General features: G+C 35.1%; 1 protein-coding gene and 1 non-coding gene across 2 annotated transcripts in view; both read right to left on the bottom strand.

Moving 5' to 3' along the window:
• Positions 1–18531, bottom strand: part of LOC148166344 (ankyrin repeat and sterile alpha motif domain-containing protein 1B-like) — a 36927-nt gene extending 18396 nt beyond the window's left edge. Inside the window, exons 1-6 of the mRNA XM_088048493.1 lie at positions 18409–18531; positions 14207–14287; positions 14003–14156; positions 4377–4645; positions 731–960; positions 430–682 (exon numbers count right to left, since the gene is read on the bottom strand). Coding sequence (XP_087904619.1) covers positions 430–682; positions 731–960; positions 4377–4645; positions 14003–14156; positions 14207–14287; positions 18409–18512 — 1091 coding nt within the window. The 5' untranslated portion in view covers positions 18513–18531. The remainder of the gene's footprint in view (positions 1–429; positions 683–730; positions 961–4376; positions 4646–14002; positions 14157–14206; positions 14288–18408) is intronic.
• Positions 13870–13951, bottom strand: TRNAS-AGA (transfer RNA serine (anticodon AGA)). Its single transcript has one exon. It is a non-coding gene; the product is annotated as a tRNA-Ser (tRNA).
• Positions 18532–18581: the final 50 nt, after the last annotated feature.

Raw genomic sequence — 18581 nt, 5'->3', positions numbered from 1 at the left:
TTATGCATTAAATTTCTTTTTAAATGCAAACTAGTTAGTTTCTGAAAAATCGGTTTTTCTGAGACATTTCTGAGGCAAAATCGAAAATCAGAAAAAAACAAATATAAACGTGGTGTAAATAAAAAGAAAAAATATTTTGTAAAATAAATTGCAGATTTGGAATCATGGAAAAAAATGAATAGAACATTTTTGTTAGAAAATTTACTTTCAAACATTTTTATTACCTTTATTTTTGCTCTAAAATTAATGGTTTGGAAGATAAATAAGGAAAACATTTTCTGGGGGTGTTTACCCCAATTTTAAGGGATGAAGCTCCCACGTTAGGTAAGAAAACCTAAAGATTCTTTCTGCAAAGTTTCAAAACCTTAATAATTATAATTTCCCTGAACTAGAAGAAGTGGGACAGCTCAAGCACTTGCCGATGCTTACATGGAAATTCCGGAAACGCCGGAAACGCGGCGATCTTCGAACCCTTCCGGAGGCCTGGCGTGTCGTTGATAATCCCATCTCTGTGGCGAAGTCCCCGGCGAAGGGTCAGTAGTACTCGATCTAGCGTTTTTCGAAGAGGGCCGTACATTTTCGTACGGACTTCCTATATCCGAATCGGTGTTAGGCAAAGTCGGAAACGGATGACTGATGCTCTCACCGTCACTATCCACTATCGTGATCCCCCTTTTATGCCCTTCAAAAAAAATCCCTTAAAAAACCTCCCTCAACCCCCAAAACCTACTTTTCAAAATCCCCATGATCTCCTGCGAAGCCTGCGCGGTGTTAAACTGACTCAACAAATCCATAACGGTGTAATTATAAGAATCCCTGATGGCGGTGTTGACGCCGTGCTCCAGCAGCGTCCGCACCACCTCCACCTTCCCGCACAGCGCCGCTTCGTGGAGCGCCGTCCCCGACTTGGTCCGCATGTTCACGCTGAAACCGGCCCTCAATAGCACCTCCACTACGGCTCTGAAATCCATGGATTAATTGACTAAATGGTGTACACCTGTGGTGATGCTTGCGAATGGCAACGCATTAGAGAACGGTGGATGAGCTGCAATATGTGGAGCGATGGCATGTGTATGCAATCTGGTTTCGCGTTCGCATGGCAGCACACGCATATTGCGTACATAACACACCGAGGGACGGCGGGGGCGGCTGGGGGCACAATGCCGAAGCCGACGGGGGGCCGGAATTCAACTTGCGCCCAGTAGGAAGAGCAGGGCGTTCATTATAATCCCCGTAGTTAACCGTTACAACGTTAAAAAAAAGACGAAATGGTGTGGAAGTTTTTTGATGGGATTCGGCGGAGTTGATAATCAAGGCGAAAGTAGCAAAACCTCCAAATTTCAGTGTTTTAGGATAAAAACTGACGAAGTTACGCATCGAAATAGTAACTAAATAGCCTTCGGATATCAATGGAGTCTCGCTTTTTTGTGATCCGCCTAATTATAATATCAACAATTTGAAAGAACAAGCGAAATTGTGTAAAAATTTATAAAAATTCAATTTGTTGCCCTAAAATTTTTGACTTTAGTACAATAGATAAACAAATGAAAAGAAGTAAAACCCCCAAATTTCACTGTTTTAGGAATAAAACTAGTAAAATTACGGAATTGAATATAAAATAGTAGAAATTTTTGGTTCGCCTTCTAAACAAAAATTCCAAAAAAAAATCGAATTCTTGCTCCAAAATTTTGGAATTTAGCACAACTGATAAACAAGCGAAAAGTAGTAAAACCTCCAAATTTCATTAAATTAGGAGTAAAACTAGTAAAATTACAGAATTTAATGAAAAATAGTAGAAATTTTTAGTTCATCTTCAAAACCAAAAATTCCAAAAAAAATCCAATTCTTGTTCTAAAATTTTAGAATTTAGCACAGATGATAAACAAGTAAAAAGTAGTAAACCCTCCAAATTTCACAGTTTTAGGAGTAAAATTAGTACAGTTACGGAATTTAATGTAAAAAATTAGAAATTTTTTGCTCGTCCTAAAAACAAAAATTCAAAAAAAAAAATCTAATTCAGGCTCTACAATTTTGAAATTTACCACAGTTGATAACAAGCGAAAAGTAGTAAAACCTTGAAACTTCACTAAATTAGGAGTAAAACTAGTAAAATTCCGGAATTTAATAAAAAACAGTAGAAATTTTTGGTTCGTCTTTAAAACAAAAATTCCAAAAAATTCCAATTCTTGCTCTAAAATTTGGGAATTTAGTAGATGATAAACAAGTGAAAAGTAGTAGAACCTCCAAATTTCACTGTTTTAGGAGTAAAATTAGTAAAATTACGGAATTTAATGTAAAAAAGGAGACATTTTTTTGTTCATCTTAAAAACAAAAATTCCAAAAAAATCTAATTCAAGCTCTACAATTTTGAAATTTAGCACAGTTGATAAACAAGCGAAAAGTAGTAAAACCTCCAAATTTCACAAAATTAGTAGTAAAAATAGTAAAATTCCGGAATTTAATAAAAAACATTAGAAATTTTTGGTTCGTCTTCAAAACAAATATTCCAAAAAAAATCCAATTCTTGCTCTAAAATTTTGGAATTTAGCACAGATGATAAATAAGCGAAAAGTACTAAAACCTCCAAATTTCAGTGTTTTAGAACTCAAACTGGTAAAATTACGGAATTTAATTTAAAAAAGTAGAAATTTTTGGCTCGTCTTAAAAACAAAAATTCCAAAAAAATCTAATTCTTGCTCCAAAATTTCGGAATTTAGCACAGTTGATAAACAAGTCAAAAGTAGTAAAGCCACTAAATTTCACTGTTTTAGCACAAAAGATAGTAAAATTACGGAATTTAATAAAAAAAAAATAGAAATTTTTTGTTGGTCTATAAAACAAAAATTCTAATTTTTGCTCTAAAATTTTAGAATTAAGCACAGTTGACAAACAAGTAAAAAGTGGGAAACCCTCCAAATTTCACCGTTTTAGGCGTAAAACTAGTAAAATTATAAAATTTAATAAAAAATAGTTGAAATTTTTGGCTCGGCTCCAAACAAAATGTCTAAAAAAATTCTAATTCTTGCTCTAAATTTTTCAGATTAAGCACAGTTGATAAACAAGTGAAAAGTAGTAAAACCTCCAAATTTCACTGTTTTAGAAGTCAAATTAGTAAAATTACGGAATTTAATGTAAAAAAGTAGAAATGTTTTGCTCGTCTTTAAAACAAGAATACCAAAAAAAAAATTAATTCAGGCTCTACAATTTTGAAATTTAGCACAGTTGATAAACAAGTGAAAAGTAGTAAAACCTAGAAAATTTCACTGTTTTATGAGTAAAACTAGCAAAATTTCGGAATTTAATAAAAAATAGTACAAATTTTTGGTTCGTCTTCTAAACAAAGATTCTAAAAAATTCTAATTGCTCTAAAATTTCGGTTTTTAGCACAGCTGATAAGCAAGTGAAAAGAAGTTAAACCTCCAAATTTCATTGTTTTAGGAGTTCCAAATTTCACTGATTTAGAAAGAAAATTATTAAAATTACGGAATTTAATGTAAAAAAAGTACAAATTTTTGGCTTGTCTTAAAAACAAAAATTCGAAAAAAAATTAATTCATGCTCTAAAATTTTTGAATTTATCACAGTTGATAAACAACTGAAAAGTAGCAAAACCTCCAAATTTCACTGTTTTAGGAGTTCCAAATTTCACTGATTTAGAAAGAAAATTAGTAAAATTACGGAATTTAATGTAAAAAAGTCGGAATTTTTGGCTCGTCTTAAAAACAGAAATTCGAAAAAAATCTAATTCTTACTCTAAAATTTTGGAATTAATCACAGTTGATAAACAACTGAAAAGTAGCAAAACCTCAAAATTTCACTGTTTCAGGAGTAAAACTAGTAAAATTACGGAGTTTAACAACAAATTGTAGAAATTTTTAATTCGTCTTCTCAACAAAAATTCCGAAAAAATTCTAATTTTTGCTCAAAAAATTTTGAAATTTAGCACAGTTGAAAGACAAGTGAAAACAGTAAGTCCTCAAAATTTCACAGTTTTAAGACGAAAACTGCCGAAGTTACAAAATAGTCCACTAAATGGCCCTCCAAAATTGGCGAAGCTCTCTTTTTTCGTGGTCGTCGCTTTATCAAAGTTAAAAACGCGGAACGGTGACACATTGATTTTTAGAAGTAGGAAGGCCTTTGTCGAACCGGAAGAATTGCCGCCTGGATCAAATTCAGGGTCAGTCGATCAACCCCCTCGAGAAAAAACTGCGATGCACCTGCAGTCAGGCATTGGGGTGTTTCTGTGCAACAGCTCGTTTAGCGTGCACACCTATGAGCAACAATAAATGCGAATTGTGTCCGCTAGAACGGCGATCGGCGCTTCATGCATCGTCGGTAATTAAGGGAGGCGGCGATGTTCATTTATGAATAGCTTACTTGTGGCCATTCCTGCTGGCCAAATGCAGCGGCGTGTGCGGGTAGACCGTATCAGGCGCGGCCCTCTTCAAGCACTGCACCAAGCTGGGATCGGTCCTCACCAGAAGCTCCACCGTCTCCAGGCGCCCATACTGCGCCGCCAAATCCAGTGCGGTTTCGCCCCTGCAATTCCGGATTCCCGGATCACAGGCGTGCTCCAACAACAAAGAAACGACCGTCGTGTGACCGTACTGGGCGGCGCAATGTAGCGCCGTTTCGTCGTCTTTGGTCTGCGAACAAATCAAAATAAGAAGAAAACTCCAACTATCGGCAAGTCACTTAATTGAATATAACGAGCAAAGTTTGGAGAAAAGGAAAAGAGTGTTCTTCAGAGTCGAGTTTAGTTTTAAATTTTAAATAGGCAAAGCTGTCTGTCGGCGGCAGCTACGCCTCGAGCCGGTGGCATCCAAATTAAGCGTCGCTCCAGAGGACACGGCGTGGAATTGAAAAGATCAGGCCGAGTTGCCGGAGTTTTACAATAACAGAGTGACAAACACCATTCCGACTCGCCACAGATACACAAAGAATGACGGACGGCGGAAGTCAAATATGCCTCGTCTTAAGGGTGTACTGTAGTCGCTACCAAATACCGTGTGTATGACTTAATTGGGGTCTTAACTGCACATAGGGACAAGACAACTACAATATTTGCTTCTTAACCTTTACACTGCTCGGCCCGGAAAAATCCGCAAAATAATAATTCGCTCAAACTGCTCCGAGCGGATATATTCGCATTGATTAACAAGTGGTCAACTGCTCAAAACGTAATTTTTTGAAGACGCAAGTATGGTTATCTACCTCAGAGGAATACATAGTCACAATGGCTTTAATTTTTTTAAATACATTTTTTTTACCGTTCCCTGCTCAGAGCGTATATATCCGTCTACGACTAAAATTCATTTGAAATCTATTCCATGCATCTTTTTATCCACGCAGTTTAAAAGTAGATACGAACTAAGGGCCAGGTAATATTACCATAATAATCAGCTCTCATCTCAATGTTACCTTGTTTAATATATTGACGTTATGGAAAATTAAAATCTCTATGAACATTTGTAAAACTAGTTAATCGGCCAAGTGCTCAAGACGTTAATATGCGCTAAGGCAGATCACCGATCAACTGCTCGGAACGTATATTGTCGCAGGAGCTAACAAACCGCGCAGAGTTACAAAATTTTCCAAAAAACATTGCGCAGTGAAAAGGTTAAATTGAAAGGTTCCAAACAATCCGTGCTCAATATCTCGGAAACTATTACAGATATTGAGATGCGGATTGCGGCAGCGTTTTTCTCGCAATTTTTTACATAAAAAATAGTTCTTTGATTTTTCAAAAATCGAAAATTGGAGTTTTTCGCGAAAATTCATGACTAAAACTACGCCAAATTTCTGATGTCGATATCTCGATTATTTTTTTGGAGGAAACTTGAATTTTTATACATCAGTGCACGCCGAATTTTCCGCAGATTCCAAATATGGGATTGAAATTTAGATCTGACAACAAATAACTGAGTTATGGCTGATCAAAGTTTCGGGAATTGATTTTCATTTTTCCTAATTTTTAAACTTAAATATCTCGGAAACTATTAGATATATTGAGATGCGGTTTGCACCATTGTTTTTCTCGGCGCATTTTACGTAAGGAAAAGTTCTCAAAAGCCCAAAATTCGATAGTTAATTTTTCGGGAAAAAAAATTTTGACTCAAACGATAAAAAATTTTCAATTTTTTTATTTTTAGCCAAAACTTGTAAACTATTTGTCCGATCGGTCTCAAATTTGGCCACTAGATAGATTTCGAGCTCCTCTTTTGACTGATGTATAATTCAAAGCTATTAAACGACGTTTTCATTTTGAAAACATTGATTGAAAATCACCCTTAAATGACGTTATCAAAACAGTTTTTGGCCAATGCCTCGTCTATTTATTAAACAAACTCAACAAATTTGGGTCTCATTTTACGCAGAATGTCACGCTGAATCCAAAAACATAAGAATTTTTTAATTTTCGTCAACAACTACCTGAGTTACGGTCGATTGAATTTTTGAGTTGTCGCCAAAGGACCAAATTTTTGAAGGTTCAAAACAATTCGTGCTCGATATCTCGAAAACTATTCCAGATATTGGAATGCGGTTTGCGGCATCGTTTTTCTCGCGATTTGTTACATAAAAAATAGTTCTTTGATTTTTCAAAAATCGAAAATTGGAGTTTTTCGCGAAAATTCATGGCTAAAACTATGCCAAATTTCTGATGTCGATATCTGGATTATTTTTTAGAGGAAACTTGAGTTTTTATACATCGGTGCACGTAGAATTTTCCGCAGATTCCAAATCTGGGATTGAAATTCAGATCCGACAACAAATAACTGAGTTATGGCCGATCAATATTTCGGAAAGTTGATTTTCATTTTTCCTCATTTTTCGTAATTTTTAAAGTTAAATATCTCCGAAACTATTTGAGATATTAAGATGCGGATTGCGCCATTGTTTTTCTCGGCTCATTTTACATAAGAAAAAGTTCTCAAAAGCCCAAAATACGATAGTCGATTTTTCGCGAAAAAAAAATCCGACTCAAACGATGAAAAATTTTCGATTTTTTTATTTTTGACCATAACTCGTAAACTATTTGTCCGATCGATCTCAAATTTGGCCAGTAGATAGACCTCGAGCTCCTCTTTCGAATGATATACAGGGTGTTTAAAAAATGGCGGACCAACTATTCACTACGTGAATCTTCAGATAACAACTAGTAGCTAAATTATTTTTTTTCAGTTATTGAACGCTTCGTTGGAAATCTACAGCCACTTAAAGGGGCGCTAATTGTGACACAAAATTTTTCTTATGATGAACTCAAGGTTTACAAAATTCTACTAGAGTTCATGTTTTGGGTGACATTTACATACTTACAGTCTTTAAATGCCTAAAATGTTGAAACAAATCGTTATTTTGCACTTTTAAAATTAAGCTCAAAAGCGCAAAATTAATCTGGCAACATTTCACTTCAAGAATTCAGTAATTATTTGTTGCCTAGTGCCTGACAATAACCATTTTTTGAGAAAAGTCAAAAAATTTTAGGTGTCACAGACTAGAGGAGTTTATTTCTCTAGAATACTTTTCAACGAGTTTATCAACGTCAAGGTATATCAACGTACGTGAAACGGGCCGATTCGAACCAAATTTATCAGGATCATGGACGACCCAGAACTATTCGCACACCAAGAAAAGAACAAAAAATGGCTCTTGATCTACTTTGTGACTTTTACTGGTCAGGTGTTATCAAAGCTAAACCATAGTAACCAATTATATGATTTATTAATAATTGTAGTGTTGCTCTGGTCACAAAATTATAGTAATAATAATAATAATAATAATTTCCAAAAAAATAGAACAGTGTTGCCGTTTTTCGCAATATTTAAACTTATATTGTTCCCGTACAAAGCTTCAAATAAAAATTTTAAGCAGCTTTTCTAATTCACAGTGTCTTAGAGTTTGACGTTCTTATCAGTTGGTCCGCTATTTTTTGAACACCCTGTATAATACGAATGTATTAAACGTCGTTTTTACATTGAAAATCACTCCAAAATGACCACTTCCAAACAGTTTTTGGTCAATACCTTGTTTATTTCTTAGGCAAACTCAACAAATTTTGACTCATTTTACGCAGAATGTCACGCTGAATACAAATCTGGAATTTACATTCAGATCCGACAACAAATAACTGAGTTATGACCGTTTGAATTTTTGGGTGGTTGCCAGAGAGAGATTTTTTACATAAGAAATAGTTTTTAGATTTTCCAATAGTCGAAAGTTGGAGTTTTTTGCGAAAATTCATGATTAAAACTATGCCAAATTTCTCATATCGATATCTCGCTTATTTTTAGAGTAAATTTGAGTTATTATACATCAGTGTACGCAGAATTTTCCGCAGATTCCAAATCTAGAATTTAAATTCAGATCCGACTACAAATAACCGAGTTATGGCCGATCAAAGTTTCGGATAGTTGATTTTCATTTTTTCCTGATTTTTAAAGTTAAATATCTCGGAAACTATCAGAGATATTGAGATGCGGTTTGCTCCATTGATTTTATCGCTCATTTTACGTGAGAAAAGTTCTCAAAAGCCCAAAATTCGATAGTCGATTTTTCCCGAAAAAAAAATCCGACTCAAACGATGAAAAATTTTCAATTTTTTAATTTTTGGCCATAACTCATAAACTATTTGTCCGATCGATCTCAAATTTGGCCAGTTGATAGATTTTGAGCTCCTCTTTCGATTGATGTATAACACAAAGGTATTAAACGTTGTCTTCACCTTAAACGCAGTGATTGAAAATCACTCCAAAATTACCTCTTCAAAATAGTTTTTGGCCGATGCCTTGTTTATTTATTAAGCAAACTCAACAAATTTCGGCTCGTTTTACGCAGAATGTCAAGCTGAATGCAAAACCGCAAGAATTTTTAATTTTCGTCAACTTTTAACTGAGTTATGATCGTTTGAATTTTTGGGTTGTCGTCAGAGGGCCAAATTTTTGAAGGTTCGAAACAATTCGTGTTCAACATCTCAAAAACTATCGCAGATATTGAGATGCGGTTTGCGCCATCGTTTTTATCTCAATTTTTTACATAAAAATAGTTCTCAGATTTTCGAAAAATCGAAAGTTTGCAGTTTTTCGCGAAAATTCATGACTGAAACTATGCCATATTTCTGATGTCGATATCTCGTTTATTTTTTGAGTTATTATACATCCGTGTGATGTCGGCACCTGTCATAAATAACAAAATTTAAGAATCAAGTACTGGTGGCAGATCACCGTCGCAATTAAAGAATCCGGCCGCCGCCACTGTACGCTTAATCCTCGCCCAAACCTTTTAAACTAAAGCTTTTCATAAAGCAGCTCCAGTCTTAATTTAAAATATTTATCTTTGCACAAAGTCGCTAATATTTCGTTGTGACGGCGTCAAATCCGCGAGCTTTGTCACTTCCCCAAATAATCCTTTCATGCGGCAGCTTTATTTGCGAATCGACTAATGTCTGGATGGGCACTCGTGTCGGCACTCCGCCCGGTAATTAAGATAGTGGATGACGCGACATTGACAGTCGAAAGGTCGTTCAAGTGGCCAACGTGAAAGGGATCACCGGACCATTTATACGGCCCGATGGTGATTAATCTGTACAAACGGACCCTTCTTGCGCTGCCAATCACGTCGATTGCTTGTTTGACTTGCTCCGCCAATTCACTTGACGCGAGACTTATTAGACCGATTTCCCGTTTACAACGGAAAAACGACAACGGGATGACTGATGATATTAATATTCATCGATGGTGAGAAATGCTGCGGGGAAAACAGACGATTCGTTTCCTTTCGCAGGCGAGAGGTGGTAATTAATGCGATGGAAACGTGCAATTTCACAGCGGTCACAAATACAAGTGGCGACGTCACCAATAATCGCTTCTTGAGCATAACTTTTATGAATTTTCTACAACAATCAATACAACGAAACGAAAACTGTTTGCTTGCATTAAATATTCAATGGTGAATGCAGCTGGGAAACTCAAGTTCGCGGCGAACAATGCTTTCCTGTTTTAAATAATAAATGTGGGTGACTAATATGCTTAAAAATAGTAAAGCACTTACATGTACTATGCTATACAAACATTTCTTTTCCAAATAAAAAAAAGCGGAGGCCGCAAAAAATGTAAGGGTTTACTTATTCTAAATAAAAATTAAATAAAAACAAAAGTACGTGCTGCAGATTTGAAATCAGTTGGCAGCACTGTTCAATGTCATTATTAATTTAAAGACGCTTTGACATAAACAGACTTTCTTAAAATAAAAATTTCAAAGTTCGTTTATCATTCTGTATAAATTTCTGATTCATGATATTTTACAATTAATCATCAAATTAATTATTACATTGCAATTCATAAAGAGCCATTTAGTAAATTTGTCGAGGGATTTTCCGGTGCAATTATTAATTAATTAGCAACAATTTAAGTAATTTTTATGTAGGATCGTTTTCCCTGTTATTCTATCAAAACATAAAGGAAATTGTGCGTATCACTTCTTTTTAATTGAAGGTCGTTCAACAGATAATAATGCAAATTGCGTTTTTACTTTGTCTCTGAAACACAATGCCACATGAAAATGTTGACCTTCTGGAATATCTTAACAATTTTTGGAGCTAATTAGTGAAGACGGATTTGAAGAAGAGCTCACGGTTTTTCGCTATGGTTTTACTCGCAGTTTTTTAACTAAGAATTAATTTTTAGATTTCCCAAAAATCGTAAATTTGATTTCTTCAAACCCAATTTATGACTAAAACTATGTCAAACTTTTATTGTCGACATCTCGCTTATTTTTGCGTTATTATAGCTCATTTCATGCAGAATTTTCCGCATAACTGAGTTATGTCAATAACTGAGTTATAGCCGATCAAAGTATCGGATAGTTGATTTTCATTTTTCCTAATTTTTCTTGATTTTTAAAGTTAAATATCTCGGAAATTATCAGAGATATTAAGATGCGGTTTGCGCCATTGTTTTTCTCGGCCCATTTTACGTTAGAAAATTTTCTCAAAACCACAAAATTCGATAGTCGTTTATTTGCGAAAAAAAAATCCGACTCAAACGATGAAAATTTTTATTTATTTTTTTTTTCCATAACTCGTAAATTATTTGTCCGATAGATCTCAAATTTGGCCAGTAGATAGATTTTGAGCTCCTCTTTCGACTGATGTAGCACACAAATGTATTAAACGTCGTTTTCACCTTGAAAACAGTGATTGAAAATCACCCCAAAACGACGTCTCCAAAACAGTTTTTGGCGAATGCCTCTTTTATTCTTTAAGCAAGCTCAAGAAATTTGGTCTCATTTTACGCAGAATGTCACGCTGAATCCAAAGCCGCAAGAATTTTAAATTTTCGTCCGCAAATAACTAAGTTGCGGCCGTTTGAATTTTTGGGTTGTCGCCAGAGGGCCAAATTTTTGAAGGTTCAAAACAATTCGTGCTCAATATCTCGGAAACTATTTCAGATATTGGGATGCGGTTTGTCCCGTCGTTTTTCTGGCGATTTGTTACATAAAAAACAGTTCTTACATTTTCCAAAAGTCAAAAATTGCAATTTTTCGCGGAAATTCATGGCTAAAACTATGCCAAATTTCTGATGTCGATATCTCGATTGTTTTTTGGAGGAAACTTGAGTTATTATACATCAGTGCACGCAGAATTTTCCGCAGATTCCAAATACATGATTGAAATTCAGATCCCACCACAAATAACTGAGTTATGGCCGATCGAAGTTTCGGAAAGTTGATTTTCATTTTTCCTTATTTTTAAAGTTAAATATCTCGAAACTATTAGAGATATTAAGATGCGGTTTGCGCTAATGTTTTTCTCGGCTCATTTTACGTAAGAAAAAGTTCTCAAAAGCCCAAAATTCGATAGTCGATTTTTCGCGAAAAAAAAATCCGACTCAAACGATGAAAATTTTTCAATTTTTTAATTTTTGGCCATAACTCGTGAACTATTTGCCCGATCGATCTCAAATTTGGCCACTACATAGATTTTGAGCTCCTCTTTCGACTGATGTATAATTCAAAGCTATTAAACGTCGGTTTCATTTTGAAAACAGTGATTGAAAATCACCCTAAAATGACGTTTTCAAAACAGTTTTTGGCCAATGTCTCGCTTATTTATTAAGCAAACTCAACAAATTTGGGTCTCATTTTACGCAGAATGTCACGCTGAATCCAAAGCCGCAAGAATTTTGAATTTTCGTCAACAAATAACTGAGTTATGACCGTTTGAATTTCTGGGTTGTCGCCAGAGGGCCAAATTTTTGAAGGTTCGAAACAATTCGTGCTCGATATCTCGGAACCTATTTCAGATATTGAGACGCGGTTTGCGCCATTGTTTTTCTTGCAATTTTTTACATAAGAAATAGTTTTTAGATTTTACAAAAGACGAAAGTTGCAATTTTTTGCGGAAATTCATGACTAAAACTCTGCCAAACTTCTGATCTCAATATCTCGCTTATTTTTTGGAATAAACTTAAGTTACTAGACATCAGTGCATGTAGAATTTTCCGCAGATTCCAAATCTGGGATTGAAATTCAGATCCGACAACAAATAACTGAGTTATGGCTGATCAAAGTTTTGGAAAGTTGATTTTCATTTTTCCTAATTTTTCCTAATTTTTAAACTTAAATATCCCGGAAACTTTAATAGAGATATTGAGTTGCGGTTTGCGCCAATGTTTTTCTCGGCACATTTTACGTAAGAAAAAGTGCTCAAAAGCCCAAAATTCGATAGTCGATTTTTCGCCAAAAAAAAATCCGACTCAAACGATGAAAATTTTTCAATTTTTTAATTTTTGGCCATAACTCTCAAACTATTTGTCCGATCGATCTCAAATTTGGCAAGTTGATAGATTTTGAGCTCCTCTTTCGACTGATGTATCACACAAATGTATTAAACGTCGTTTTCATCTTGAAAACAGTGATTGAAAATCACCCCAAAACGACGTCTTCAAAACAGTTTTTGGCGAATGTCTCGTTTATTTATTAAGCAAACTCAAGAAATTTGGTCTCATTTTATGCAGAATTTCACGCTGAATCCAAAGCCGCAAGAATTTTTAATTTTCGTCAACTATTAACTAAGTTATCGCCGTTTGAATTTTTGGGTTGTAGCCAGAGAGCCAAATTTTTGAAGGTCGAAACAATTCGTGCTCAATATCTCAGAAACTATTACAGATATTGAGATGCGGTTTGCGCCATCGTTTTTCTCGCGATTTTTTTACATAAGAATTTGTTTTTAGATTTTTCGAAAGTCAAAAATTTAATTTTTTGGGAAAATGCACGACTAAAACCTGCGGTCGATAACTGGCGTATTTTCGGAATTATAGCTTATTTTACGCAGAATTTCGCGCAGATTCCAAATCCACGTCCAACAACAAATAACCGAGTTATGGCCGTTTAAAGTTTCGGATAGTTGATGTTTATTTTTGAAATAAATGTTCAATGCTTGATATCTTCGAAACTACAACAGATAAAAAGTAACGGTTTGTGCCATCGTTTTTCTCGCGTTTTTTAAAGCAGAATAAACAAACCGCAGTAATTAATAAACGACTTGTATTGCCAATATCTATTTATTTCTTCAGTTTTTTTATAGATACAATTAATATGTTAAAAAATTAAAAAAAACGAATTTAAGCTGTATTGTCTTGTTGCCAAATAGTTATTTATAAGACTAGAGCCAACAATAATCCATTTTGTCACTAGAGGTGCGTTGCCCATCCAAAATTAATAATAATTAGACGTTTCGTTTTACAGATTTGGACAGTTTCTTTGTGTCAAACTGCAACTGGAACGCTGTCTAAATATACCTCTCTAAAGTATCCGATTTGTTCCATAAATAACTATTTCCGTGCCAAATATCTTCGCGCTAAAAAAACGCGCTCGCAGTCGGTAGGATTCGAACCTACGCTCCCAGAGGGAATCTGATTTCTAGTCAGACGCCTTAACCGCTCGGCCACGACTGCCATACCTTCACTTTTGCGGCAACTGAACCATCACCAACCAAGACAACTTACCGTTAAATTCACATTGCAAATCGATGGCCCACTCAGCAGTAATCGTACGATATCGACATTTCCAGACCAAGCTGCCAGATGCAACGGCGACGACCCTTTAACGTCGACGATATTTGGCGAAGCGTCGTGTTCGAGCAACAGTTTAACGATTTCCCTGGAAGAGCGAAATTAATTTTTTTTAAACTGATGTGTACAGGGACGTACTTGTGGCCATTTAGAGCGGCGTGGTGCAACGCAGAGTACCCGCTGCTGTCTTGCACGTTGGCCCCAGGGCCTCTCCTCAAACTGAAAAAAAATAAAAATTAGTCCAAACAAGTGGCTTAAATGTGATCATTATCGCCACTTGTGGCCCTCGAGCGATTTTTCTATTTTCCGCCGAAAGGGTGGAGAGGACAGCAAGGTGAGGGTGTGGCGAAATGACTTTGCACCGCCGGCGGCATTTATATCGATCGACTTCCTTTTCAGCATTTACTTAACCTACGTGCATGAATTGACCCTGCAAATTCCACTCATAGGCTGTCATGACGTAATTGTGTCCAGGGCCGTTTGCGTGTCTGGCCCAATTAATTTTATGGACCCACCCGACCCATATTCGCCCCAGACGACGCATTAAGGACAACGAAAATTGCCAGCCGGTAATCAACAAAAGCATTAGGCGATGGATTAAGTTGCTAATTTAGATAGAGACTTATCTCCGAGAAAATATTCGCTCCAAATACTGGAGTTTCTTATCTGGAGTGAAGATGCGAGTGCTGTTAATAAAATACTTGAATTATCACGCCCGAAATTTCACACAAAAAGTGATAAGTAGGTGATAATAACCACCGAATATCTAATAAAATAACATGTTTGACATGTTTGCGATTTGATTGGAAAAGTGGTGATTCCACGCTTTATTTAAACAATTTTATTACACTCCAAATAAATAAATATGTGGATAACCTTGTCACTAAAACAATATTTGAAGAAAGCCTACTGTAATACATGCAATAAAGTTTTTCATTTTCATTATAAATGCGAAGTTTAGGGGCTTCATTCTTCACAGAGAAATTACACGAGTGGAATATTTTTCCACCCCCAAATCAATTACAGTCAAGAGCGAAAAATGTTGTCATTGTCACTGTTTTTACATATTAATTAATTAATTTTTTTTAATGACAGTTCTGAGGCCAAAAATTAAATTCAAAACTAAAAAGTTTCCTCAATTTCGAATTAAACTCTACAGTGAACCGACTGTATGCCATCTATTTTCTGAGCTCAATTTTATATGCAGTTTAACGAGAGCCCATAAAATGTTCACAATGAAAGTTTACCAGTTCGCTAAAACCTTAAATCCTACAATCAACACGCCTTCATTAGTTACAAGATAAACTGTAATTAAGATTGTAGAAAAGTTGAGGAAATATGGCAACGTGAGAGTTTTTTAGATTCTCAGACCGAAGGAGAAAGAAAAATTGTAAAATTTGGATGATTGAACCATTTTTTCTCAGATTTTTTTGGGATTTTGGTTCCTAGAACTTTTACATTTTCTCATTCGATGCCAATCTATGAAGTTCTTAGACCAAAGAATATAAAAATCTGTAAACTTGAACGATTTTTTTCTCAGATTTTTCGGTTTTAGGTCATCAGTTCTCATTTTTTTGTCAATTCAAAGGCAATTTTGGAACAGCCTGTATTTAACATTTTGCTTTAAATTAATAATAATAAAATAAGTGAATCTTAATTTTCCATAACTCATTCAACACCCGGTACCAAATTTAAATAATTTAAAATTCCCGGCGCATCCACCATTTTCATCTTTTCTGAAATTTAGAAAATATGATTTAAAGTCGACCTATACATACAGGGTGTTCAGAAAATTAACTATCACCATGACACTGCATAATCGGGCAATACCATAGACAACAGAAGGAAATTAAAAAAAAATTAAAATAAAAAAATATATAAATCTGAACAATTGAGACAATCTTAGTTCCTGACAGTTCTGGTTTTCTAGGTTTTTTTAAATCCTGAGTTTTTTACATTCTCAGACCAAAAAATCTAAACATCTGTAAATTTGGACGATCGCGCCAATTTTTTTTTTCAGATTTTTCAATTTTTTTTTTCAGATTTTTCAATTTTCAGTTAAATTTTTTCAGTCGTTCTTAAGATCTGAAGTTATCCGAATCTGAGTTTCCTACATTTTTAGACCAAAAAATAAAAAAATATGAATCTGAAAGATTAGGACTTTTTTCGCTGAGATTTTCGAGCTCTAAATAATCAGATTCTAAGAATTTTATTTTTTCTCCAACCTCTCCTTTATTCTTGGTGATTTCGTCTAAATTTCTATAATTTATTTGTAATTTCGTCAAACTCCCCCTGATTTCCTTGTGATTTCGTCCAACCTCTCCTTTATTCTTTGTCATTTTGTCTAAATTCCCCTGATTTCCTCGAAATTTTGTCCTACTTCCCCTTATTTTCTTGTTAATTCGTCCAACCTCTCCTTTATTCTTTGTGATTTTATCTAAATTCCCCTGATTTCCTTGTGATTTCGTCAAACTTCCCCTGTTTTCCTTGTAATTTCATCCAACTTCTCCTTTATTCTTTGTGATTTCGTCTAAATTTCCTTAATTTATTTATAATTTCGTGAAACTTCCTATGATTTCCTTGTGATTTCGTCAAATTTCCCCTGATTTCCATGTGAATTCGTCTAACTTCTCCTTTATTCTTTGAGATTTCGTCTAAATTCCCCTAATTTCTTGGTAATTTCGTCAAACTTCTTCTGATTTCTATGTGATTTCGTCCAACCTCTCCTTTATTTCTTTGTGATTTTCTCTAACTTTCCCTGATTTCCTATTGTTGCCTCAATGATTTCCCCTGATTTTTTATTAATTTCACTCATTTCATAACGATTTCCCCTGATTTCCTAAGACTGAAACACCGATCTCCCAGGAAAATGAACCCCACGATTTTTCTTTAAATTTTTCAGATTTTGCGTCTTCAATTTCTGAAAGTTTAAATACATTTTCTGTTATTTTCAAGCAAGGTTTGAGTTCTAACATTCTCAAACCAAAAAAAAAAAATTGTAAAATTCCAGAAACCTAAAAATTTCCAAATTTAGGAATCTGAAAAGTTGGAAGTTGTCATAAAGGTTATCTTCAATTAATTTATTATTTTTTAAATTCTTCGGTCTATCGAGATCGAGATCTGACAATTTTTAGCCTATAACTAGTTCATTATAATCCGATTTTCTGATCAAAAACATTTCAGAGTGGCAACACTGTTCTTTAGGAATTTTTAACTCATCACATTGTCACTTTTTTAAGCTCAATTCTCAACTTTCTCACAAATATTCTTATTATAATAGAAAAAACAATGACACATTTTCCACCAAACTTCTTGACACTTCACAGAGTGGTTGTCGGTCAAAAAAACAGTGTTACCAACATGAAACATATTTCAACGCCTCCCAAAAACCGTTGTTTCACCGTCACGGTACTTTCCACTAGATGGAACTAGATAATTTTTTTAGCTGACGATAGCAAACAAAAAGCACAACAAAAAAAGTATGAATACTCGTTTCACTTCCGAGATTTTTTCTAAATTTGACACGTTTCGCACAAGAATTCTGTTGAATCACTCGCGCTCATCTTTCACGGTTTCTAATGACTCCAGTGTTTATTTTTTAGCGCCCATAAAACGCAAAGAGAAATATTTACATGACAACATAAAACTAAAATTAGAAGACTACCTGTTTTTTGAGGAAAGTTTAGTACAAAAACGAGCGTTTTTTTATCTCGATTCGATCGAACTTATCGCTAATTGAGTAAACAAACAAAGCCGGCGTTTAACCACGTTTTAATACTCTTTCCAGACTTTCCCATTATTGAACAATTAGCAGGTCATCAGCTTTAAAACGAATCACCGCAATAATCGTGTCAATGGAGGCTATAAACTGATAAATAAAACATAAATAAAGTGCTGAGACAGAAAGTGTTGGGAAACACGCAATTATGTAACAACCGGTGAGTAATTTCACTGCTAAATCTCCAATTTTGTCAGTCTGAGTGCAGTTATTGTTACTAAAAAAGTGAGTTTTTTGTCCGCTCTGAAGAGCCTTGACCAACAGAGGAGTAACAGGTTATCTGGAGAAAGTTGCCACAAATAAATCCAGTGGAAGTTCTCCGCCTAATTCGAGTTAAACGACCGAAAAAAATTCCTCCGCTAATTCCTGTACTTGTGACAATTAGATACAATTTGCAAGAGCTCGAGGGTCTGTGAATCATAAAGAAGCAAATAAATTACAATGAATCACTGCCACAGGTAGTTTGAAAACATGAAAGAACACTGGTGGTGTTCACACCCCCTTGTTCATACAAAACCGCGGAATTTTCCCCCGAAAACCACCAGCTGATCCAACAACCCACCTTGCAAGAGGGCCACTCCTTTTGGCCCTTTGCCCTAGGATCTTCTCCACGACGGCCACATTGCCCTTCCGGGCTGCCTCGAGCAGTTCTTGGTCCTTCCCCATTATCCTCCTCCACCGGAATCGAACATTTAAAATAAATTCATGGCACAACACTAATTTACTCACTACCGT

This window comes from Gnatocerus cornutus, unplaced genomic scaffold, assembly GCF_029298725.1.
Source record: "Gnatocerus cornutus isolate USDA-ARS CGAHR unplaced genomic scaffold, icGnaCorn1.1 ctg00000023.1, whole genome shotgun sequence".
In the NCBI taxonomy this organism is placed as follows: domain Eukaryota; kingdom Metazoa; phylum Arthropoda; class Insecta; order Coleoptera; family Tenebrionidae; genus Gnatocerus; species Gnatocerus cornutus.
This window is presented reverse-complemented; position numbering and strand designations above follow the sequence as displayed.